At 43.2% G+C, this 26,540-nt stretch overlaps 1 protein-coding gene across 1 annotated transcript; it reads left to right on the forward strand.

The window, feature by feature from the left end:
• The first annotated feature begins 3,404 nt into the window (after nucleotides 1-3,404).
• On the forward strand, nucleotides 3,405-26,234 carry SCCPDH (saccharopine dehydrogenase (putative)). Its single transcript, XM_090044885.1, has 12 exons — nucleotides 3,405-3,786; nucleotides 3,940-4,052; nucleotides 5,972-6,052; nucleotides 9,238-9,367; nucleotides 11,218-11,267; nucleotides 11,734-11,864; nucleotides 12,538-12,655; nucleotides 16,227-16,346; nucleotides 16,428-16,484; nucleotides 24,538-24,649; nucleotides 25,281-25,362; nucleotides 25,806-26,234. Exons 1-12 carry the CDS (start codon nucleotides 3,600-3,602, stop codon nucleotides 25,909-25,911), a joined length of 1,287 nt encoding a protein of 428 aa, XP_089901011.1. The 5' UTR covers nucleotides 3,405-3,599; the 3' UTR covers nucleotides 25,912-26,234.
• The last annotated feature ends 306 nt before the right edge of the window (nucleotides 26,235-26,540 follow it).

Consider the following 26,540-nt stretch of genomic DNA (forward strand, 5'->3'; position numbering starts at 1 on the left):
GATGTCCCCTGATGACCAGGGGGTTCCAGCCACATTTTGTCCCCATCCCCACCATGGTCCAAAGGTGTGGTGTGCTGCACCTCTTTTAGTCAATCCTAAATCTGCTCAGATTTGCAGTTTGTAGCAGGTCATGTTTAGGCAGTATACATATTACCTAAAGCAAGCACACCACCTTCTGCCTATGTTCTGTGAGCATGGTCTAGCCAGTGCAGATGCCCAGTGCAGATGTTTCAAAGTCTGTGCAAGTCTAACGCCCCAGGCTCATACAGCATACAATGTATGCTGCGTCATGTTAGTTGGATTTCTTAACTGTCTCATTCTCAGGAAGGAGTGGCAGACAGGAAAGCACATGTGGCGGAGGGGGAGATACTGCAAGGAGAGAGACTTGAAGGAACAAAGGTGCTGATTGGGGAGTCAAATGTGAAAAGAGAAAAGCTTATGGGAACAGAGTCTTACAAGCAATGCCAGAAACCCTGTGCAACTTGCAGGCTCCATGCAGTCTCCTGCCACCATTTGAAAACATTAATTCAAACCCCAAAGTAATATAAGGCAAAACTTTTTTACTCGCTTACAGTTCATTCTGGGGGAAAAAACATCCGTCACTTACTTCAAGACAAGAACCCTTTAAAAAACTAGACTATCCATAACTAAAAGCAGTACAAAGTTTGTTAATAAAAATTTAATGCCCCTTTTAATATGTGGAGCAAATTCATGTTCAGAAAGAACCTGCCATCCAACAAATGCAAGGTAGTGCTGTGTTTCATCAGCACTGTATTTTTTTGCAAAGTGGAACTTTGAGTTTCTGGGTTTTTAATATTTGGGGTTTTGAGAAAACAATAACATTTCCTTATTTTTTCCCCTAAAAAGAGAAAGGACATATTTTTCTTTTATAGCTTAATCCGAGACAACTAAAGCTCTTCCTTTGAATAAGATCAACAATACTCCGCTCATTTCTAGTGTTCAGTTTTTGTTATATGTTCAAAGGACTTTCTAGAGCCTCACAAGTGAGCAGAGAGTTTGTGTCTTTTACTAGGCTGCAGCATCTGACAGAGCCAGAATGATTATGACTTTTAAGACTTACAGGTCACTTCTACATGTTGCCCTATGGTGGCATTGTTACTGCGCTGTGCTTTAGTACTTCCTTTTGGAACCACCTGTAGTGCGCTGTATGCATGGCGCACGGTTATTTTTAGCCACTACTTCACCATAGTGGCACTCTCCTCCATTATAGCGTGCCAGTATGGCAAAGTAGCTGCTGGTCACGTGTAGACACCCGTGGATGCGACATTGCTGCAGCGCGTTGCTACCACAATGTACTGTCAAGCATAGACACACCCATATTGTACTAGTGTTTAATGACCTCTGCTAGGTTGGCACTTGTTATATTGGTAGCAGCCATCACAGCTCCTGGATGACAGTCTTCCAGTAGATAGGGTAAATCCCTATAGATGTCTCAGGAGGCTGATACAAGATTTGCACGTTGACTACAGATGTGTCAAAAATAGTTCTGTGAGGAAAGAACAGATCCCGATGTCCCTGCTCTAACCAGTTTACAGCCTGAGGTGATGTAGGTGAAAGTAAAATTAAGGCGTAGGTGAAATTAAAATTAAATGGGGGCTTGGCGAGGGTTGGAAGTAGGAAAGTGCCAAAATCTTAGGCAGTAGTAGAAATGGTTCAGAACCACATGTTCTTTCCTCCACCAGGTGTGAGGAGACAGGCGACATGTGGTTTAACTTAATAGTGATAATGTCGCTTGCATGGGTGACTGGTGCCTTCTGAGTCAGGGGGGGCATGTGTACCCCCAAGTGGCCAGTCAGCTACTGGGGAAGGTCCCCCCATGGCTGATCACACCAGCCAGGAAGCGTGACCAGCACTCCCAGAAGTGCCAGCAGTGCTTTACCTGGCACCCCCACTCCCTAGCCGGCACTTACGGGGGGGGCACCAGTGCTCCCGCCTCTCCCCCCTGCCTGTCGCCTAAGCGGGGAGCGCTGCCTGTCAGGAGGTGCACTAGATCTCTTGGGAGGGCATGTGCACCCCTGTGCACCACCTATGCATTGCCACTGGTTGCTTGGTGCCCCATAGCATGCTTTAGAGCAGGGCTAGGCAACCCCTGACACGGGTGCCAGAGCATGGCATGCAAAAGCATTTTGCTTGGCACATGTGCCTCAGAGTGAATGATGGAGAAGGGGCCAGGCCTGCACTGCCACAACAAGGATTAGGCCCCTTGTGGCTCATCTGCTGTCTGCCCCTGGCACACCAACATCTTACAAGTTTAGGTTGCAGATGTTTTTGGCACTCTGTCTAAAAACGTTGCCAACCCCTGCTTTAGAGGATCTCTCCACCGCCTGGCTGAGAATCAGAGGCACCCAGTGCTATGACGTCAGGGTTGTTGGCTGCCTCCCAGCCACCCAGGCCAGCCTTCCTCTCCTGTCCTAACTACCAAGTTCCCTTGGTTGTTCTGTTTGCAGGCCAGGGAGGTGCTTGCTGCGTGCACCCCACATGCCTACTGATCCTGCCTGCAGGACCCCCAGCAGATGGGCAGGTAAAAGCACAGTGGGATCTGATGTGTGGTTCCCACTATCGTGCTTCCTGCCCTGCCACACATCTGGGATCCAGGAACAGATCCCAGCACACGTTGGCACCCCCTGAGATTGGCCGTGCACCCCCTGGAAGTGCCAGCTGTGAAACTGGAAGTGCTGGTGGAAGTGCACTTCCAGTTTTGCTGCTGGTGGTTCCATGCTGTGCAACTGGCTGCTGCGGGACCCCTCTCCTGGCAGCGATCTGGCGCCCCTCCAGACTCGGGAGGCACCAGACCAGTTGAGACCCCCCCTCCCACCCCAGTGCTGCTGCCTGTGGGGAGTGGGGCAGGGAGCTGCCGCTAGGAAGCTGCCACTGTTGTGGCAAGGCTGGCAGAGGGGAAGCAAAGGGAAGGGAGGCGGATGGGGTCACTTGTGCTGCTGCCACGGAGCGAAGGACCCAACCCCGAGCAGCTCAGGGCCCTGATCCTGATCCTGGCTCCCCAGGCGCCAGCAAGCAGTTGAAAACCCCCACAGCTGATGGGCTCCCAGCAGGGGCCCAAGCCACACATGAAATTCATGGCAGGATAAGACCCAGCCACTGAGTTGTTCCGCCTATTTTGTGGAACGACTTGATGGTTTATGCCTCATTTGACCCCGCCATTCACTGCTTCGGTATGTGGTGGAGGGTCACAGCGCACTATCTGGGGCCCCAGGCTCTAAGAGTAAGCATGCTACGGATCCAGGCAGCTCTCTGTTGCGGCTGCTGCGGGTTGCAAGGTTACCCCCACTGCTCCTATTGGCTGGCTCCGGGGCACCCCCGCAGGTCCCGCCCGCTCCAGGCCTCGCGCGGTCGGAGGAGCCCCGTACTGCTATACCGGGGGAGGGGGCGCATGCGCAAATGCGGCCCGCCTAAGGCTGAGGCGGCTGCAGCCTCACCCTGCAAGGTCGGGCTCGGGTGGGGCGGGGCAGAACGGACACGTGACTGCCGCCCCCCCCCACACACAAGTGGCGCAGCAGCTGGCGCTGGGTGCGGTTGTTGTGCTCTGTTGCGTTCGCTGTTTTCCATCCCGCGTCGGTGCCATGGCGGCTCCGCGGCCGTATGCGCTCGTCGTGTTCGGGGCCTCGGGCTTCACAGGCCAGTTCGTGGCCGAGGAGGTGGCGCGGGCGGCGGCCTCGGACGAGCTGCGGGGCGGGCTGCGCTGGGCGGTAGCCGGCCGGAGCCGCGACAAGCTGCAGCGGGTGCTGGAACGGGCGGCCGAGCGGCTGGGTAAGCGCGGGGCGACGAGATGGGATGCGCCAGGCCTGCCCCCCTCCCCATTGTACCAGCCCATTGGCGTTTGCGCCATGAATGTGACGGGAGCCGGAGGGAAAGGGCTCGGGCTCCCCGCCCCCTCCACAGCTTTTCCTCTCCCTTTCACAGGGAAGCCGGACCTGGCGTCGGAAGTTGGTATCATCGAGTGTGATGTGGATGACCCAGCCTCCCTCGCCAGCATGGCCAAGCAGACTAGCGTCGTTCTCAACTGTGTCGGCCCTGTAAGTATGGGGGGAAGTGAGGCACTACAGGTGGGTGCGGGGGGCTGCTAATGGCACTCATATGCCATGACAGGTTGGAGAGATGCTGGTGGCTGGGACATGCACCGTTTAAACCACTTTATTGCCATGACTTAACAGAAGTGCACAGCTTTATGGTGCTTTAAAAAAGGGTGCAGTGTTTTAAATTAAACCTTGTTAAATGAGGTATTAAATTTGAAGCATTGCATTTAATAGCATTTCAGAAATCTACACCACTTTAAATAATGTTTGTACTCTGGTCAAACATCTGCCTCTTCTACCACTATCCAGTGGGCTTTGCTGCTGCTTGACCCTGGGGCAGATGCAGTGCCTGTTCCAGCAAATAGGTCCTTCTACCCCCCCCAAGACCATGAATGGCTTGTGGGGGCAGAAGACATTTGGACATGCTGTGGGTGGGACCCACACACAGGCCCACACACACATGTACCCACAGGCATGCATGCATGTTTGCACCCATGGGCATGTGCACTTACAGCCACCACCCACAGGCACACACGAACCCACAGACAAATGCACACGTACACACCCACAAGCATGTGTGCAGGCACCCAGACATATGCATATCCACATCTCCCAAGGCCCTGCATGGTTGGGGAGCAGTGGCTTGGAGTAGGGCCAGGTATGAGCTGCTGCCTGACTTCCTGGCAGATGCAGGGCCCACTCCCAGCAATGGAGGGACATGTTTTGGGTAGGACACATGTGTCTGGGCCTGGGTAAAAGCTACTGCCTCCCAACTCTACCTTCTCCACTGGTCTGCTGCTGTCTGCAGTCTCCTGCAGGCCTAGGGGGCTCTCCACAGCTTTCTGCTCCCTTCCTTGGAAAGTGCAGAGAGGCTCAGAAGTCTTCCTCCTCTTCCCAAACCCTGCACTTCTGTCACGTTTAAGAGCAGTATAAATTTATAGTGCTATAAAAAGTGCTCTGCGTTACAGTGCTGTAAAATGTTTGTGGAGCACTTCTGTACACACCCTAAATGAAGGCCAGTAAAAGATGCCTTAAAGCTACTGCCTAATACCATTTGAGATGATGCCAAGACCTGTGAAAGATTAGTCTGGTACTTGGATTGATTTGTCTTTGTAAAGAAATAAACTATAGATTGCTCTGTATCCAGATAAACCACTGTCCCTTTGGTCTGTGGTACTGAGTGAGCTGGTCTTAATCTTAAAATCTAGATCATTTGATGGCAATAGATCACAGAATGTTGCTGGTTGTTTAAAAAAAAAAAAAAGTCCAAAGGAATGTCATGTAATTTTCTGTCTTAGTTCCCCAGCAAGTCAGGAGGACTCTCTGAGGATAATAATCTATCTTTATGTATATCTTTTAATAAAAAGTCTTCTCTCTGTTTCTGTTGAGAGATCCAAATGAATGACAGAAAATTGATTATACAAGGGAATAGTCAAACTTACTTGCTTATTTGAAGTGCTGTCAAAACACAGCGAACAAGTTGAAAAAGGAAGATGCATTTACCTGCTCTAGTTACAAAGCTGTTTTTTTCTCCTTTTTTTTTTTTTCTAGTTTTTTCCTTCCAGCTCATTCACAATAGATCAAAGGTCAAAACCTAGAAATTAGATGCTGCCAATACCTTCAGCACCGAACAGATCAGGAGAGACTGTGTAGCTATCTTTCCCTCCTTTCCCTGACTTTACACATATGCTAAAGTCCATTAAATTACTTTTGCTGATCATCTTAACAAAATGCATGCAACCATGGTAGAGTATTTCATGTACAGTAAACGCTGGTATCCATGATTAAATCTGTTGGGTAATGTCAATAAAAAATAACATCCAAAGTTACTGTGACTGTCTTGTTTAGCAAACCATTGCAGCTACAAGTTATTTTCAACAAAATAATTAACAAAATAATCACCTTTATGTTCCTTGCAGTATAGGTTTTTTGGAGAGCCCGTGGTGAAAGCTTGCATTGAGAATGGCACAAGTTGTCTTGATATCAGTGGAGAACCTCAGGTATGTAGTGTCAGTAAATAATCTAATTGCTGCCTGAAGAGATCAGCTCGGTAGCTAAAGGCTGTTTGTTGAAGAATTCCGTTTCTCCGGTTTTTGCTGATATTCCTAAATTGCAAACATATCTTCCATTTTCCAAGTGCAGTCTTACTTATTTTAACCCTTATCAGTCCTTCCGGGTTTTTTGTTTTTTTTTTCACTCTTGGTCAAGAATCACTACAAGCAGCATATAGCTGTGGGAATTAATTTTAATCCCAACTCTGCTATTTCAGAGCATTCAGCAAATCACAGACTTTGTGTGTTTTTACACTGTAAAATAGAATTGTTACTAATTTACCTATTTCACAGCAGTGTTGTAAGGTTGTTAATATTGATGTGAATTTGTAGAACACATTTTTACACATATTGGATACAGTTTTCAAAACAGCTGGGAGGTTTAGGAGTCTAAATCTTACTTTCTAGAGTTGTTTGGGCACTTGCATTCAAAATTTTAAAAGAATCTATTTTGAATGTTTTCTTGTAAGCTCTCTAGAAATAAATAGTTTGCAACTTTTCTGTACAGTGAGCTCCAGTGGTCTACGGTGTATATTTGAAGCCTGTGGCCATGGAGAGGTGTTAATTTCTACTGGTTAGGATTCTCTGAAATTCTTGGAGGGTGGGAGAGCACAGGACTGGATTGTTGGGTGTCCTCCACACCAAAAGAAGTGGACAGCCATTCAAGTTAGATCAGGAGGAGGGGAGATCTTCCTTGTAGATAATTGATCTAACTTACTGCAGAAGACCCAGTTATTTTCAGTAAGGGAGCTGTGCAACTCTCTGCCTAGAGCAAGGCTTTTCTCCCATCACAAATGTAACAGCTGTTTGTGGCTCTCATCTCCCTGAAGCATCAGGTTTAACTTAATTTATCAACTCATCCTCTTGTATTTCTGAGATGATTATATTCAGGCTTGTGTGTGCCATAATCATAGAAGAGACCTTAATAAAAATGGAAGTCCTTCTGCTCTGTGTGTATATTACACATTTCATTGTCTGCTGTCATACAAGAATAAGGATTTGCTTCAATGTCCTTGGCCCAGACATCTCCACTTTCCTCAGCTGATTAATAAAAGAATGCCAGCCTTTGCCTAAAAGGCTACGTTTTCATGACTTGTAGACAGAGTCTGTGTAGTCTGTCCAGACCTTGGAAGATGTGGTACTAAAAGTGTTGTATAAATGTGAAGTTGTTCAACTGAAATAAATAACTTCACACAAGCTATTTAACTAAATAGAAGCTAGTCACTCTTTCTAATTTAAAAAAAAATAAAATATATATAAGCTCTACAATTTGTCTGGTTCTACTAGAGTAAGGAAACTCGAAAAATTTTAATTGAGCAAATGAATAGTCCCCCTGACTTCAGCAGGACTAATCATGCTTAAAATGAAGCACGATTCAGTGTCGTATTGCCCTTGAGGCTTTAATGCCTGCTTATTTGCATCTTTTTCTAAAATTGTATATTAACTGTTAGGTTAAGATCTGAAAATTCATGTGCAAGAAGTATTTTACTCATTCTGAATTGGTCTTGTTACTTAGATAAAAGTAGTAAGTAGAAAAAAAAAAGGATGATGATGATGATTATTATTATTATTTTTTTTTTTTTTAATTTGGTGAAACAGTAGTGATGAGCTTTATGCACCCAGTATTTGTTACATGAAGCAAAGTCTTCTTTATGATTACATAAACAGGATTTCTATATATAAGCTTACGTAGAAGATTGAAGGTGTATTGTTCATGAGCTCGTGTCGTGCTTGCAAACCAAATACATTTGTAGTACAACTTTTTATTTTCGTCTGTTGTACGTAGAATAAATAGTGGAGATCTCCAACGTTTTCCTTTCTTGTGATCGTGAAGGTTCTTTAATATTCAGTATGACTTTAAACCTAAAATTCGAGTATTTTTATTAACAAGGACACTTTAAAATATTTTTCTAGAAAAGAAATGATTGTGCTAAAATGTGTAAGCTATTTGATGTCGCTAATTTAAAATACAGCAAAATTATAAAGGCGTTTATATTTGTGAGTGGTACCTTAATAGCTAATAATTATCTCTGTTGGTGTAGGAGAGAGGACTGCAGAATTTATACACTGTCTATGTGGCTGGCCAAAATGTAACTTTACTTTCTACAGCTAAGAAACAGTTTAGATCCAGTGTTTCTGTGAAAGTTAAGTGGTTCTCTATGAGTGGCTTTTCATTCAAGGCTGTATGTAATATGTGCCCAAGATTGTAAAGGTTTTGTATATCATAAAATATAAGTAAATACATTGTGACAGAAGTATGTTAAATACTGAATGTACAAACATGTATGTAATGTGACTATCACATGAGACTGGTTATATGCAGTGTCTTATAATTATATGGAATCTTAAATGAGCAGCTTTGCATGTGTGGGTTTTACCAGCCTTATTTTGTGTAGAGTGTAAGCCATGCTTTTAAATTGAATTGCTGCTCACATTCAGTGAAGCATGTCTTAACTCTTAACAGAAGTCTGAATTCTTTTTTTATTCATTTTATATAGATACTGCTAATATATAATGATGAAAACTAAAACACAATCATTTGAATGTTTCTGGAACTCTGAGGGTTTAGCTGTGGGAAGAAATTGAGTACTTTGTTAGGATGAAGTGCTTGTGTTTTCTAAAGTTACGCAACTTCATGCTGACAGAAAATATTTGAGAAACAATTTCAGAAAGAGTATTTACCTATTCTTTTAGAATTAGTAAAAAATGATAGATAGATACCATATTGTTTCTGTTTTGTGAGTTTTGAGCAAATTTTATTTTTTCTGGAGTTTTTAGATCCATAAAAACAAGCCTTGTAAATAACTGTAATATGTGAACCTAATCATATGTAGTATCTTGATCATAGGGGTCACTCTACTCATGTGAATAGACTAATTGACGTCTGGTAGAACACACTGGGGCACACACGCAAAATAAGATAGTTATTTAGATTTTTAGTAACAGCAGAGTAAATTGCGTTTATCTTCTGAATGAAATCCTAACACAAAAAGGCTCCCTCTGTATCATGGTTAAAGCTTCAAATAAATTATGATGAATGTATAATTTTATACATTATTCATTCAGTATCTTTTGATTTGAATCCCCAATTCAGATTATTTTGTTTAAAATGTTTTATATCGAATATTTTTCAGTTTCTGGAAGGCATGTATCTGAAATATAATGACCAAGCTGCAGAAAAGGGTACATATATCATTGGAAGCTGTGGTTTTGACTCTATTCCAGCAGATATGGGAATACTGTACACCAGGGACAGCTTGAAAGGTAACTTTTTCTAAGAGTTATCTTTACCTTGATAATCGTGTCTGACTGAGCTTTGTGATCCTTGTTTCTCTGAAATGTTTTTTCCTTTTGAGAGAGAGGGGAGTAGATGTTGGAGCAAAAGTATGTCCTATCTTTGTCGGGGTCTGGCTATTGCTATTTTGCCTTTAAGGACAAATATACTGAAAATAGACTGAGATATCAAACTACACATGAACTGAATTTGGTTCTCACTTCCAAACAAGAGTACTGTGTCCAGTAGAACCTCATTCAGTACTGGAGCACGAGTTTTGCTTCTTATCATGGCCTTTTCATTGAAAGGTTCAACACGAGTATCTGCACAAGTGATCCCTGTATTACTCACCTTAAATACATGCATGCACATGTGCTGTTATAACTGCTAGTAGATTTTTTTTGTTCTTCTTATTATTTTAGTTATTTTTTTATTCTTATTATTATTTTGACATCTTGGTATGCTGTTTTTCAGTTTTAATAAAAATGAATCCCTAAATAAAGGTTTTGTTGTTGTTACAGAACTTTCCCACTATGTATGGGTTCTATTTTTTCATATTCACATTTTAGATTTATAACCTCTCTTCCTGGTATTCTCATAGGTTTTTCTTCCCACCTGGAGATCCTTGTTATGTTTCTTATGCCATAGACATGTCATGTCTATAGCCTGTTTAGCACGACAAACAGTGAGCATGCATATGTTCTCACCATCTGTACCACCATAGAACTGGCAAGTCAGATGCATAAATTTAATTGTTTCAACTGTAACTTCTCTGTAGAGCTGCACTTTGTAGTGCCACATGTAAGATGTGAGTAATTCAGTGTAGTGCTACAAGGGTCTCTTGGTCTCATAACATCCTACAGGCCCCTGCCTTTCCCGTTTTTACCCCTACTGGGTCAAGGCTCACTGACAGACCACATGGAGCAAAGCTGAAGCCTGGCCAGGACCTGGGGCTGCAGCTCTCTTCACTGTGGTAAGCTTTCACAGAACTGGCTACTGCTTCAGGGGAGCAGCAGTTCTGCTTGGGGACCCTGCTGCTGCTGCTCCCACAGGGATTACAGTGGGAGCAGTTGCTACTGCAGTAGAACAACCCTGGGTCCTGCAGACAACAGAGAGCTGAGCCCTGCTCCACACTGCCTAACAGGCTCTTCTCTGTGTCTGAGACCTTGCTGTTGCTCCAGTCCTACAGCAGCAGGTGTCAGACAGACCCCTGGCACCTACAGGGGTTAAACCGTGCTCTGCTGCTGATGGAATGGGGAAGCAGGGACGTAGTGAAGGGGAAGCAGTATTGTCAGTGACAGCCTGCTGTTCCCAAACCTAGCACCAGGGGAAGGGATCACTGCAGTGTTGACTGTCAGTGCTGGCCTGATGGTCAGGACACTGTGGTGGAGCAAAGGAACAGCCTCCTGGCTAGGAAGCACCCTTTTGCAACCTCTTGTGGGATTCCAGTCAGAAAGTGCTGACTGTGTGCATATGACCTTGTAGCACTACATCTCCTGCTGTGGCACCCTGTAGCAACAGAGTTCTGCATGAGTTGGAGAGTCCCCTTGCAGGGAGGAGGGGTGGAAGAAGACAGCAGTCCACCCCGGGGTGCTGGAGGACCAAGCCAAACACTATTGCCCTATGTGTAGCATGATACAAACAAGCTGTAAAGGTATTACGTTTAACAAGTAACATCTTTGTGGATGGATCACCATTTTTGTGGCTTATTATCAGATGATAAATTGCTTAAAAGTGCAACGTTACAAATTTATTGCTTCATTAACATTATAATCACACTTCCAGTATAACATTTATCAGGGACTTTTGTCATGGATATCTATCTTTGTATTCTATATAGGTATCCTAACTGCAGTTGAAAGCTTCCTGACATTTAATACTGGACCTGAGGTTAGTGTATTTATATTTATTCCAAACGCATAAAAATGTTTTCTGAGAAAGCAGCTGATTTGAGTTACTATTTTTTATTTTGCAAAAATGGCATACTATTGTCCTGAAAAACATTTTATTGGCTTAGACATGTAAAATGCAATAAGGTTGGCTTGTACAGATGGCATGTCTGGATGATGCAAAACACATACCAGGCCTTTTCATAAAATGTTTAACATAGCAGGGTTTGTTGTAAAAAGGTGTAGAAGGGAAACATGTATATAATACGTTGGAATACAACTGTGTGGTGTTGGCACTCAGTGTCTGTGTCTTTGGCTGTGTGGTTCCTTTAAAGGATGTAGTAGAGTATGTAAGGATAGATGGAGAAATACTGAAAATAGAATAAATAAAAAGTTGCTCTACTAGATTTAACAGCAGATCAGAATTCTAGATATTGATGTAATATTCTTTCATGATATTTGACTAGGGTTATTGTATAAATGATGGAACCTGGAAGTCAGCTGTGTATGGCCTTGCAGATCAGGACAAATTGAAGGTGCTTCGAAAGGAGATTGGACATGCACCTCTTCCAACTATTGGTGCAAAACTTAAAAGAAGGTAAGGAAACCTGTAAGACTGAGGTGGTTTTTGTTTTTTTGGGGGGGGTTGTTTATTATCTTTGTATAGCGTATTTATAAACTCAGAAACTTGGGAGGAATTTCAGAAATAATCTATCCTAAGCCCCTGCACGAATCCAGGATATGTATTGTAATAAAGTTAACACATTTCTAAAACAGAAAATATTTCTTTTCTAACAAAGTTGCAGATGTGGGGAAGAATAACAGGTTTTACTTGAGGGTTTAATACCAGTGTACCTGGTGTTTCAACGTAAATAACACTGAATAAAAAAATGCTTAAAAATTAGATGATTTTACAAAGCCGAGCATAACACTAGCCTTATGAAATTTTTAAAATTTGGGTCACTGATTTAACATTCACATTGCTGTGGCAGGAAACCAGAGAAAAATGCTGTACAGACGGACAAATTTTATTCTGACTAAGCTACCTTTGGCTGTAATTGAGTTGCATCAGTAATACATGTGGACAAGTTTTTCAGATTTATTGCTTAAATCCAAGGGAGAGACAACAGCATAAAAGTGGTTAAGATAAAAACTCTGGAGTCATAGTTGTCACTGCTGGCATTAGTTTTGTAGTTTTGCTAAACTCGGGAATAGCTCTACAGCTGACTTTATTGAAAGCGAAGGAAAATATTACTGAATTTTTCTTGCAGAGGTCAAGTGTTTTACACTGAAGAATTAAAACAGTACTGCATTCCATTTTTGGGATCAGATGCATCTGTTGTAAAACGAACTCAGCGTTATTTGCATACGCAATTCCAGGAAACACCTGTAAGTTTGCTGTTATGTTTATAAAATAATAAATAAGATTTTCAGTAAATGCTTCATATTGGGAAACAGTACTTCAGTTGGTACTCTTTATGAGTTGCCTGGTTAGGGAGACCCCAAGAATGAGTGGAAATGCATTTTCACTCTCGTTAGGTCTGGCAACATGTTCTGTCTATTGCCCTTGGAAATCCTGGGAATCGGTGTGGTCTGAGTACTCTAAGCAGGGGTTGTCAACTGGGGCTGTGTGTACCCCTGCAGGTACTTGAAAGGTCCCAGGAGGTACATGAGGGCAGGGACTGAGCATCACCACCCCATGCCACTGCCTCGCAGGCAGAGGGCTGGGGCAGGGTGAAAGGGCTGCACAGATGCTGCGCTGCTTCTGCTGCTTGCCACACCCCCTCTTTGCATCTGACTACTTGCTGCTCCCCTCCCCCACCCTGGGGTACACTTACTAAAAAAGGGGCTGCTGGGAGTACACTTATTAAAAAAGGCTGAAAACCCCTGCTCTAAATGGAAAATTTGAATAAAGCAGCTTAGCCTTGTGGGGTGCCAGTCCCCTTTTGTTCTCTGTCATCGATTATAGTGTCATTGTTGTAGTGTACGGATAACTGTGTGCCATTGAAATGGTGGGAAGATGCAAGGTGTCTGCTGCATAGTTTTGAGGTTTTATGCTTTAGTGAGGGCCAGGTACTTGTGGAAGCAAAACTAGTAGAACTATAGTGAGAGCCTGGTTTACCACCTTCAGTATTATATGATATTATTTTATAATGCTGTAAAGAATTTTCCATCTATTTGGTTTATAAAATTGATCGTACTGAGACTAGATTAGTCATGGATTTGCATTGTTAAAGAAGTAACAGATGATGGTTTTTACTTTTCTCATTGATCTTCAAATCTGAGGGAAACTGTCATCACATAATTCCATCTAAACAACACCCATGCTGACCAGAAACTTGCCATCACTTTCTGTGGAGAAGACGTTAAGCATGAGAATTTTCCGAAATACTTTGGCGTAACTTTTGATCAGAGCCTCACCTTTTGTGAACATGTATGGAATGTTGCTATAAAACCAAAAGCACAAGTTAACCTTGTGCATAAACTGGCTGGAACAACATGAAGAGCATGCAACTGCACTAGTGGCCATGCTAGCACTTGTTTTCTCTGCAGCAGAATAAAGCCTTCATCTCGTATCCCATGATTACCTCTTGGCAAAACTGGCCAACTGTGGCCTTGGGTCTACCACAGTCTGCTGGCTGGGGAATCGGCTCCATAGTCGGACCCAGAAGTGGTGGTTGATGGAAGTCGATCGTCATGGTGCCTTGTGATCAGTGGGGTCCCGCAAGGCTCTGTCTGTCCTTGGACCCATAATGTTCAACATCTTCATGAATGGTGTGGACATTGGTGTCAGAAGTGGAATGGCCAAGTTCGCCAATGATGCCAAACTCTGCGGTAAAGCATCCAGACCTGAGGACAGGAGGGTGATCCAGGCTGACCTAGACAGGCTCAGGAAATGGGCGGACAAGAACCTGATGGTGTTCAACACTGAAAAATGCAAGGTTCTCCACCTTGGGAGGAAAAACCTGCAGCATCCTTGTAGGCTAGGCAGTGCTACACTGGTTAGCACTACAGATGAAAGGGACTTGGGGGTCATAATTGACCACAAAATGAACATGAGCCTTCAATGTGATACTGTGGCTAGTAAAGTGAGCAAAACGCTGGCTTGCATCCATAGATGCTTCTCAAGCGAATTCAGGGACATCATTCTCCCCTTGTAGTCCGCCTTGGTGAGGCTGCAGCTGGAGTACTGCGTCCAGTTTTGGGCTCCACAATTCAAAAAGGATGTGGAGAAGCTTGAGAGAGTCCAAAGAAGAGCCACACGCATGATCAGAGGTCAGGAAAACAAACCTTATGACAACAGGCTGAGAGCTATGGGACTCTTCAGTCTGGAAAAGCACAGGCTCAGGGGAGATCTGATGGCCACTTATAAGGGGGAATGATTGTTCACCAGAGTGCCTCAAGGGATGACAAGGTTGAACTCCGGCAAAACCATTTCAGGCTGGACATAAGGAAGGATTTCTTTACTGTTTGAGCCCCCAGGGTCTGGAATAGCCTGCCATTGGAGGTGGTTCAAGCACCTACATTTGAACACCTTCAAGAGAAATTTGGAAGATGTATCTTGCTGGGATCCTATGACCCCAGCTGACTTCCTGCCCTTTGGGCAGGGGGCTGGACTCGATTTTCCGAGGTCCCTTCCAGCCCTCAATCTATGAAATCTCTCCCCAGTCTGGAACAAAAGTGTGAACATCAAGATTGTCAATGCACAGTTAAATGCAGCTATGCACGTTATGTCAGAAACGCTAAAAAGTATGCCATTGCCCCATGGCTTACGGCTGCGGGCATGAGGGAATACCAAAAGGCCATCAGTAACCAAAACCTTCCAATCAACAAGGATATCACCAAGCTGCCCCTGGATAGGCTCAAATCTAGAAAACCTTCCTGGAAATATGCAAAGAAGTTCTCGCTAATGAGCACCAAAGAACAATGGAGGGAAGCCTGGGCAAATAGCCTGCTGCAGAAATACATAGTCAGCAACCCTATGGTCCTGCAGCCAGGATTTGACCTACCAAGAAAGATTTGGTCCTTCCTGAATCACATTTGGACACTTCATGGAAAATATGGACAATTCCATAAATGGAGAATCAGAGTCCAGGTTGTGATTGTGGTGGGGTTTTGGGGGTTTGTTTTTTTTTTTTTGTTTTTTAAGACGGTGCAACACATTATGAACAATTGCCCAATTAGATCATTTAACGGCCATCTAAAATCAGTCCATGCAGCTACCCCTGAAACAGTCAAATGGTTATCAAATTTAGATATTAATCTATGTTGTAATCCTAAAATGCTATATGAAAGAAGAATTGATCTTCAGTCAGAAGTTAGTTTATGGATTTATTTTTTTAAATGTTTTTTTGGTACTCACATTTGTTCTTGGAAGCCCTGCTGACAGTAGGGTTCCAGTTATTTTTTTCCTTTTTATTTTGTTTCCTCCACCTTTTGCTTTCTTAAGTACAGTCTTGCTCTGAGGTATGGCCCTACCCTTTGGTTCTGTGTGATGTAATAGATTATGGGAACAGTGAAATCCTGTTCCCAATTTGCACTTTGTGTGTTTGCTGTATGCTTGTGAAATTTGGATAGACATATTCAGAATGTCACCAGGAAAATAAAATTAGTTTAATTTGTGTTGAGGCAAAAAAAATGCAGTTTAAAGAAGAAAAACAATAGTAACTTGCATTTCTGGTTTTAGGGCTCTTTGTACTGTTCCCCTTTTTATCATATCCCTTCCTCTGGAGGTATATAACAAACTTTTATAATGGTTTTCTTTCTGTTTATTGTGACTATTGAAAATGCAGCATTAGTCAGAAAAGGTGGTTGGCCTTAACAATTGTTTTTGAAGTTTTTAACATCTTTCTATTGTGCGATATCTGGATGTAAGCCTAGTAGGACAGCTTTTTGTCTTGGCAAGATGCAAGTATTTGTGTATATTTTGCACAATTAATATCTTATGCTATTGTCTTAGGTGCAGTATGCTGCTTATGCAGCTGTCGGTGGTCTGGCCTCTCTTGTTAAGCTGATGTTTGCTGGCCTTCTATTTCTTCTCCTTGTGAAGTTTAGCTTTGGAAGAAATCTCCTAGTAAAAGTAAGTGTGTTATCTTCAGACGTGGTTTACTTGTGTTCATGTCCCCATCCCTAATTTAATTTTGCTTTTTTTCTTTTTTAGTACCCAGAATTTTTTTCTGGAGGCCTTTTCACAAAGAAAGGACCAACACAGAAACAGGTAATTGTTGCTCCACCTTACTAAAGTCACTGATTGCAGAATAATGATGAGGCACAGTCTGGAATCTGCCATTTAGTTTTAGTGTCATTGGAAAGTGTTTTCTCCATTCTTAGATCATATTTTAAAAATGAGAGCACAGTCATAGAATGCCTATTTTAAATATTTGTTTGTTTTTTTTCCCATCAAGTATCAGTCAAGTCTTCCACTGCTTACAAAAGCCCCATAGTATTCCAGTATCTTAAAATTAAATAAGTATGCTACCATCACAAGTCCAGGTGTGTCGTGCAGATCAGTTTGTACAGTCATTTGGATGGCCAGCAGAGATGTGAGTTTTCCAGAAAATTTAGAATTGGAATATTTTCTGGAAAATATTCCAATGCCCTTAATGGAGCATGATCTGATTCAGCATGTTTGTTTGACTTGTATTTAGTAGACAAAATTAAAAAAATACCCCATGTTAATTTTATGTCCCAATAGTCACAAGTATTTGAACTGAAGTATTTGATTAGGAAAAAAATTAAATACAGCACACTTAATGTGGTTTTAAATATTGTATTCGGACACATTCATGACCCCAGGGAGATGGGAGTTCAAGAAGAGTGGTTGCTTCTCAAGGAAGCGATCCTCAATGCACAAGCTAAATGTATTCCAACACGGAGGAAAGGCAGCAAGAAGGCACAGCAGCCCTCCTGGCTCTCCAGGGACCTAGTGGACCTCCTGCGGCTAAAAAGGAAAGCCTGCAAAGGATGGAGGACAGGATTCACCTCCAAGGAGGATTATTCTGCGCCCTCCGGTCCTGCAGGGAGCAAACCAGGAAAGCCAAGGCTGCAACTGAACTCCAACTCGCTTCAGGCATCAAGGACAACAGAAAGTCCTTTTTCAGATATGTGGGGAGCCAGAGGAAAAGCAAGGGCAACGTTGGACCCCTGCTAAACCAGATGGGGCAACTGACAACTGACGCCCAGGAAAAAGCCAGCCTATTAAATAGGTACTTTGTGTCAGTCTTTCATCAGTCCCATGGGACGCCCGTGCCTGCTGTGGGACAGGGAGATCCGGGTGATGGGAATCCCCTACCCTCCATAAATGCTGACCTCGTGAAGAAACATCTTGAGAAGCTGGATACCTTCAAGTCAGCCGGCCCTGACAACCTGTACCCCAGGGTACTCAAGGAGCTGGCGAGCATCATAGCCCAGCCCCTGGCACGGATCTTTGAAAACTCCAGGTGCTCTGGTGTAGTGCCCAAAAACTGGAAGAAGGCCAATGTGGTGCCAATCTTCAAGAAAGGGAGGAGAGTGGATCCGGCTAACTACAGGCCCATTAGCCTGGGGAAGATCTTAGAAAAGTTTATTAGGGAGGCCATCCTTGATGGACTGGCCCAGGCTAACATTCTAAGGGATAGCCAGCACGGGTTCATTGCGGGTAGGTCTTGTTTGACCAATCTCATTTCCTTCTATGACCAGGTGACCTATCACCTGGACAAGGGAGAAGAGATTGATGTCATATATCTTGACTTCAAAAAAGCTTTTGATCTGGTATCCCATGATCACCTCTTGGCCAAACTGGCCAGTTGTGGCCTTGGCTCCACCACGATCTGCTGGCTGGGAAACTGGCTCTGTGGTCGGACCCAGAGGGTTGTAATCGATGGTAGTCGCTCATCGTGGTGCCCTGTGACCAGTGGGGTCCCTCAAGGCTCTGTCCTTGGACCCATCCTGTTCAGCATCTTCATTAATGATGTGGACATTGAAGTCAGGAGTGGACTGGCCAAGTTCGCCAATGACACCAAACTTTGGGGCAAAGCATCCATGCCAGAAGATAGGCGGGTGATCCAGGCTGACCTGGACAAGCTCAGCAAATGGGCGGACGAGAACCTGATGGTGTTTAACACCGAAAAATGCAAGGTTCTCCACCTTGGGAGGAAAAACCTGCAGCACCCTTATAGGCTCGGCAGTGCTACGTTGCATAGCACTACAGAAGAAAGAGACTTGGGGGTCATCATTGACCACAAGATGAACATGAGCCTGCAATGCGATGCTGCGGCTAATAAAGTGACCAAAACGCTGGCTTGCATCCATAGATGCTTCTTGAGCAAATCCCGGGACGTCGTTCTCCCCTTGTACTCGGCCTTGGTGAGGCCGCAGCTGGAGTACTGCGTCCAGTTTTGGGCTCCACAATTCAAAAAGGATGTGGAGAAGCTTGAGAGAGTCCAGAGGAGAGCCACGTGCATGATCAGAGGTCAGGAAAACGGATCTTATGATGATAGGCTGATAGACATGGGACTCTTTAGCCTGGAAAAGCGCAGGCTCAGGGGTGATCTGATGGCCACCTATAAGTTTATTGGGGTGACCACCAGGATCTGGGGGAATTTTTGTTCACCAGAGTGCCCCAAGGGATGACGAAGTCGAACAGTCACAAACTCCTGCAAGACCATTTCAGACTGGACATAAGGAAGAATTTCTTTACTGTCTGACCCCAGGTCTGGAACAGTCTGCCATCAGAGCACCTACATTGAACACCTTCAAGAGTAAATTGGATGCTTATCTTGCTGGGATCCTATGACCCCAGCTGACTTCCTGCCCTTTGGGCAGGGGGCTGGACTCGATCTCCCGAGGTCCCTTCCAGCCCTGATGTCTATGAAATCTATGAAATTCAAAGTTTTATGTGGAAAGGAATTATTTTTATTGGAGTACTTGTAAAGACAATACACAGTAGTATGTACCGCCCTTACATTGTTTAAATTTAAGAAAAAAAATAAAGGCACTGAAAACCGTCGACACTAATTTTAGCACACCCACAGAACTGTGCACGATATGCCGTGACTGTCCGCTCATCTACTTCAACAGTTCAACTTTTTTTCCACTGAGGTCATTGTAGCACCTCCAGTATCACCTGTCACTATCTGTAGAATCACTTGCACAGCTTATTAGTTCCATTTCAGAATCGGATTGAGGAAAATGTGATTCAGAACTACTTAAACCACATTCTCTTTCACTAGAGGGTAGTTTTACCAATGAGTCTATGGGCAAGGGCAACTTATCATTTAACCAATTCTTCACGTCCGTTTTCTTGTGCAGGGACTGGGACTTCCCCGCTGTGATGCCAGATGGACTCAAGGGGAACACCTCCAGACCTCAGGTTGGGGAGGACCGGGTTAGAGAGCTTCTGAAGGGGCTGGACATCTTCAAGTCAGCAAGTCCAGATGCTCTCCACCCCAGGGTGTTGAGGGAGCTAGCTGGAGTTATTGCAGGGCCCTTGGCACGGTTTTATGAGCGCTCGTGGTGCTCGGGCCAGGTGCCGGATGACTGGAAGATAGCTAACGTGGTCCCCATCTTCAAAAAAGGGAAGAGAGAGGACCCGGGCAACTGTAGGCCCATCAGTCTTACCTCTGTCCTTGGGAAACTCTTTGAGAAGATCCTCAAGGAGCACATCTGTGATGGGCCAGCTTCAGGGATGATGCTCAAGGGCAACCAGCATGGTTTCATTAGGGGCAGGTCATGTGAGACCAACCTGATTGCCTTTTATGATCTGGTCACAAAGGCAATGGATGCAGGTGTTGCTGTGGACGTAGTCTTTCTAGACTTCAGCAAGGCCTTTGACACCATCTCCCACCCCATCCTCATTAAAAAACTAGGCGACTGTGGCAGTGATGCCTACACAGTTAGATGGATTGCAGATTGGCTGAAGGGTCGTACTCAGAGGGTGGTGGTGGATGGGTCATATTCAACCTGGGGGGAAGTGGACAGCGGAGTTCCCCAGGGCTTGGTCCTGGGGCCTGTGCTGTTCAATTTCTTCATCAGCGATTTGGACGACGGGGTGAAACGCAACCTGTTTAAATTCGCTGATGATACCAAAATTTGGGGTGAAGTGAGCACGCTAGTAGGGAGGGAAAGACTGCAACAAGACCTGGATAGGTTACAGGAGTGGGCTGACATAAACAGGATGCGTTTCAATACTGACAAGTGCAGGGTGCTGCACTTAGGCAGTAGAAACCAGCAGCACGCTTATAGAATGGGAAACTCCCTTCTTGAGAGCACAGAGGCAGAAAGGGATCTTGGAGTCATTATTGACTCCAAGATGAACGTGGGCCGACAATGCGAGGTCACGGTTGGCAGGGCTAACCGGACCCTGTCGTGCATCCACAGGTGCATCTCAAGTAGAGCCAGAGAGGTGATCCTCCTCCTCCTCTGTGACGCTGGTCAGGCCACAGCTGGAGTACTGCGTCCAGTTCTGTGCGCCCCATTTCAGGAGGGATGTGGACAACATTGAAAGGGTCCAGAGGAGGGCCCTCCACATGATCCGGGGACTACAGGGCAGACCCTACATTGAAAGACTGTGGGACCTCAACCTGTTCAGCCTTCACAAGAGAAGGCTGAGGGGGAACCTGCTGACTGTCTATAAACTCACTAGGGGGGACCAGAAGGGTTTAGGGGAGACGCTGTTTCCCCTAGCGCCCCCTGGCATGACAAGGAACAGTGGACACAAATTATTAGAGAGTAGATTTAGATTAGACATCTGCAAGAACTACTTCACAGTTAGGGCGGCTAGGAGCTGGAACCAACTTCCAAGGGAAGTGGTGCTGGCTCCTACCCTGGGGATCTTTAGGAAGAGGCTTGATGACTACGTGGCTGGACTCATTTGAGTCCAGTCTTTTCTCCCACCCGGGCTGGGGGTCAGACTTGAAGATCTGCAAGGTCCCTTCTGACCCTACATCTGTGATTCTGTGATCATCGCACTGCATCTTCCATAATTGTGTGTCTGACTGATTCTCCAGAAGCAAGATATTTTGACAAATAGAAACAAGCTTAGTGGTGCATTCATCTGTTAGTCTATTTCTCTTTTTTGCCTTGATTTGAGCTGAAAGCCTTCCAGTTCATTTCACAAGAAGCTGCTGTTGGTGAAATGCTTGGGAACCTTAGAGCAATCTGGACAACAGTTGGGTGTTACAGTATCCCTTCCATGTGAGAGTAGACGTATTCTCTGCTGCCCGCCAAATGATGTCTTTGCTCCAAAGTTTTTCTTTTGCTTGGTACTTGGAAATGTCCGAAATCATGGCTATTTTGTCGATACTGGGGACATTCTTAGCTACTTCTATAATTGTATCGAGATCAGTAGATAATTCATCTTCTGATAAATGTTGTCCTCTTTTGAGGATCCAAAAGGTTTGATGCCAGATAAACTGGATGAGAGTAAAACTCAGATTTTGTAGTAAACATTTTACTACTTTTTTGGATAGAGGTGAAGAAGGCAAAAGCTCATATAGATTTTCATTCAGTTGTCTGAATATCTCTGGAATATTTGAAAGGTTTGGTGTATCTCCTTCAAGTTTCTTGATAGCCACTGAAACTGGTAATACCAAATTGAATGCTCCCTGAACTCAAGCCCAGAACACATCCATGTCGAGAACCTGCTTCAAAAAGTTCACGGGAATAATAGATGACACAGTATCCCAGATGGAAGTACACTGCAAACTATGTAAACACTCTGTAGCTGAGCCTCATCTAGTTTCTCCTGGCAATAAAAATGCACTTTCCTTCCCCTGCTTCTCTTTCTGTAATTTCTTCAAAGTCTGATTAGCAGCATGATGATTGTTGAATACCTTCACAGTTTTTGCACTTTGCCAGTATTGTCTTCATCGTATTCACACTTATGTCTTTTGCCAGAAGATTCAACCCATGAGCAAGACAGCCACATGCTATTAAATGAGGATACTTTGCCTTTAATATTTGCCATGCAGCTTTCATGTTACGTGCATTATCAGTTACAAGGGCTTATACCCTGGAGGGACCTGCACTTTCAGTCTCTTCGCTAAGTAATATGGCTATGTATTCACCTGTATAACAAGAAGATTTGGTAGCAATTGCTTTCAGAAATATTGGTTTGGGTGTTGCTAACATAATGTTCAATACAGGATTTCCTTGTATATCAATCCATTCATCTGGCATCAGAGTCGCTGATTCTGCTTGACCAATCCTTTGAATAGCCATTGTTTGAACTCTCATGCTCTTTATCCAAGAGAGAATGTGATAAGCAATAACATGACAGTAACTTTATATGATGGGTGAGTTAGTTTGTAATGTTCCTTAAAGTATTGATTTTCAGTTATAGAAAGAGGTGTACCACTTGCAAATATAGCACAAGCTAATATTTCATCTGCTTTTTCTTTATCTTCTTTTGAAATTTTGTCCACAAAGCTTGATTAAAAAGCTTGACTGTTATGAACAGCTACTCATGGTGGATCTCATATCTGGTGACAATGATCTTGAAAGCAAGGATCCTGCTGCTGCTTCCTCTAGAGCTGGCAGCACAACATTTTCATTTTCCATTTTTTGCAAATATGCTATTTCAATTGAGCTACCAAGTTCCTGCATCAAAAGGGGGCTAAAGATTTTTATTTTAGCCTATTCTAGTCTGGCCTCATGCATCAAAAGGAGGAGGCAGGGAGCTTGCTTCCCCCCACCCCTCCCTGCCAGAAAGAACACTGTGCTGCTCAGTTTGCTGCTCAGTTGCCCTGGGACTGCAGAGCCAAAGGGAAGTATAGTCTAGCCTCTGCCATTGGCCAGAGAACTAAGCTTGCTGTGCTGGGTTGAAATAGTTAACTATATATCTGTTAGATAATTAAAACAAAAATGATTGTTAAGCCTGAGCCACTTTGGGTGCTTAGTGCAAGCAGAAAAGCAGTATACAAATGTTTTGAATAAATTTAATAATAGTCTAGAGTTGTATTAACAACTTCTAAAATTTATAAAGTTTTAAAGCAGTATAGATGCTAGTCTGTACTGTGTGTTTAACACATTAATTGGTTTACTTGCTTAGGATTCCTGAAATAGATTTTTTTTTTTAATGTTGTTCCATCACTTCATTGTATTGGCTTTCTGTATATGGCTTGTACTCTTTCAGGACAGTTTCTATATGTTGTTAAATGTTTCTTCATTCTTGTATTGTTAGCCTACTCCTGCCCACAATATTTACATCTACCAACTTTCTTCCTTCCTTTAGTGGCTTGAACTTCACTATAATGGTGCCACACACAAGTGGTTTTTTTTTTTTTCCTGTTTAGGCATTATTATGACTACTTCAAACCAAAAGCACTAAAAAATGTAACAGATCTTATGCAAACACTTCCAACTTCCCCAGCTCAAGAGAAGAAAGGAGATACTGCTCTGTGTGTTTTGCTTTCACTTGCAGTCTGAGATGAAATAAGAATTTTAGCTTTGGTTTTCATTTGATCTGTACAGCCAATTAAGTGAATTCATAACTTGATTTTTGGTTTGGATTATTATGCGAGTGTATTTACCCTCCTGTTTACAGATCAATAAAACATATATGTACTCTCACACATTTCCTAGGGTTAATCACCTGGAAAACATTAATTACAGCTTTGAAACTGCCAAGCTGGCCTAATATTTTATTGGCATCCATTCATTGTTACTAATGAATTTTATGAAACAATGAATTTTTAGAGATGGAAAATTTCCTGTGGAAAAATAAAACACTGAAAATTTTCTGCCCTACATCTCTGATGGCTAGGACACCAGAATCCCCACTGAGTGGAGAGGGTAAGGGAGGAGGCAAGATGGTGGGGAAACAAAACCAAAAGCACCAGTAAGGACAGAAGAACTACCCCAAAAGATATGCATTCACCAAGTAACCATATTATTGAGTGTTTGACACAAAGCTGAGTATAGCCACCTGAGGACCACAGAGCTATGGATTATTGTAGCAAAGTTGATGCAAGACAAAAACAGTTGCAATCCTTTTACCAGACACAACACACACTTCCAGCAACAAAGAGTGACTGAAAAACTAAGGGTTAATCTGTGCTACTTCAGTGCTGCCTCTGGCTGCATCTACTCTGCCTGAATGAAAAGTAGTGTAGCTGCTTAAGTGTAGCACTGTGTGTACTATTAAGCTCCCCAAGAGCTTAATTTGCTTGTGCACAAGGGTGGAATAAGGAGGTGACCCTTCCTTCCAGTTTGGGAATGAGCAAGCATGATATCTCCCTGTGGTGAGAAATTGGATGCTTTAGAAATTAATTGACTTGTGTTTTGTATTGCAGATTGATGGGTCATCCTTTACGTTTACATTTTTTGGTCAGGGCTATAGCCAGGGCCAAGATCCACAACAAGGCAAACCAACTGTAAAAATCTGCACCCAGGTGAAGGGACCAGGTAAAGTTGTAATGCTATAGCCATTTTAAAGGCCAGCTGTTTCTCATGTATGCTTTTTTTGTTTTCTTAAATCATTATTTTTGGGATTGTAAAGATTTTTTTTATTCATAACTAGAATCTTTGTGTCTTTATAAAGACACAGCCACATGGCAATCTGTTTTATGCATATTAGAAGAGCAAGCAGCTGAAGTGCAAATGGGCTACAAATGAAAATATGCAATGTCTATATGGAAACAATACTAATAAATTTAAAAAACAAGTTTGTTTGCTGCAGGTGCTATTGCCACTTACTTACAGGTGAAATAAGATGTTTTATCTTTTTATGCAGAAAACCAGATCCCAACACTAGTCGTGAAATAACAATTTAAGATTGAATTAATTATCAGCCATTTCTAACAAATAAATAATTTTTCCTGCAAAATTGTTGACTTCTGAGTGATAGTCCTTTTGAACAGCTCTGCCAGGCAGGGCAGTCTCTGAACCATAGAATAATAGGTTTCCTCTGAACATTCTCCGATATGTATTTAACACACACAACACAATAGAATTAATCTGATATAGGCACAGCCCCGTTATGTCAGAGGATATTTGGTGCGCCTCCCTTTCAAAAATTTATTTTTATTTTTTGCAGATGCTGGCTATGTTGCTACCTCAATAGCACTAGTTCAGGCAGCTGTGACGCTTCTGAAGGATGCAAGTTCTCTTCCTAAACAGTGAGTCCCTGTTTCCCTTATATATTAATCATTTGATGCTACTCTTACAGCAAAGTACTTTACTGTGCCGAAATGCATGTGACTGCAGGCATACGTTGTGCCTGGTCAACTCAGCCAGCTGGGGGCCTGTTCTGTGGCTCAAATTGCTGCTGTCCTGGGAGTGTTTATAGACATAGTGCCTGGGAGCATTTGACTTTGGCTTGAACTACTCTGGAGTTTGTCATGTTAGATGTGTAGATGCACCCAGTGTCTCTCAGCCTGCTGAAAGGACACTGAGAATCCTGTGTTCTCTTCTTTTCTTGATAGTTGGGGCAAATACTTTGTTCAGGGAATCGCTGAAAATTCAGTCCCATCATTTGAGCTTTGAGATTAAAATCATGGATTACACCAATGATTGAATAAAATACATATTCATGTCTTTCTAATTCATTTGTTGTTAACAGAGGTGGTGTTTATACTCCAGGAGCAGCTTTCTCTAAAACAAAACTGATCGATCGACTCAACAAACGGGGCATCGAGTTCTCTGTTATTAGCAAGCCTGAAGTCTGAAGTTGCAAAATAATTCCAAGGAAAACTAAAATTGCATGAACTAACAACTTCTGTGGCTTAATTCTAAGGTACCAAAAAAGTATATTTGGATGTAAAATCTAAACAAGACAGCTCTGTGTAAATCAATAAAAATATTTACAAATCAGTGACATTCATAAATGCAGACAGTGTGTACTGTTGCTTTATACTGGAACAGAAATCAGTATGGTGGAACAGCTGATTTTAAAAGAATTGGTACAGCCCATGGGATAGATTTGTCTAAGGAAATTGCTGATTTGGTACCTACTTAAAAGTCAAAATAAATATTTATACATCATGAAATAGGTAACAGGCTTATGTGTGTGTTTAGGGTATGACTATTTATGGGATCTGTAAAGAATTTCCAAACCTTTCCAACATGCAATTCTGAAATAAGCTTCAAGTTACCCAGAAGCAGTAAAGAAACAGTGCTTAATTATCAGTTTGACCAAGAGCTTACAAAATAAGAATAGTCTAGATAATTATTTTAAACAGTAAAGTGCCTTAGCTAATCAAACTAGTGGTTGAGTACTAATGACTATTTGGGATAAAGACACTGCTTACTATGCTGTCTTTCAGTTGAAAGATGGTAATATCCTTATTTCAGTATA

Source organism: Crocodylus siamensis, chromosome 1 (genome assembly GCF_052110815.1).
Source record: "Crocodylus siamensis isolate JL-2025a chromosome 1, ASM5211081v1, whole genome shotgun sequence".
Classification (NCBI taxonomy): Eukaryota; Metazoa; Chordata; order Crocodylia; family Crocodylidae; genus Crocodylus; species Crocodylus siamensis.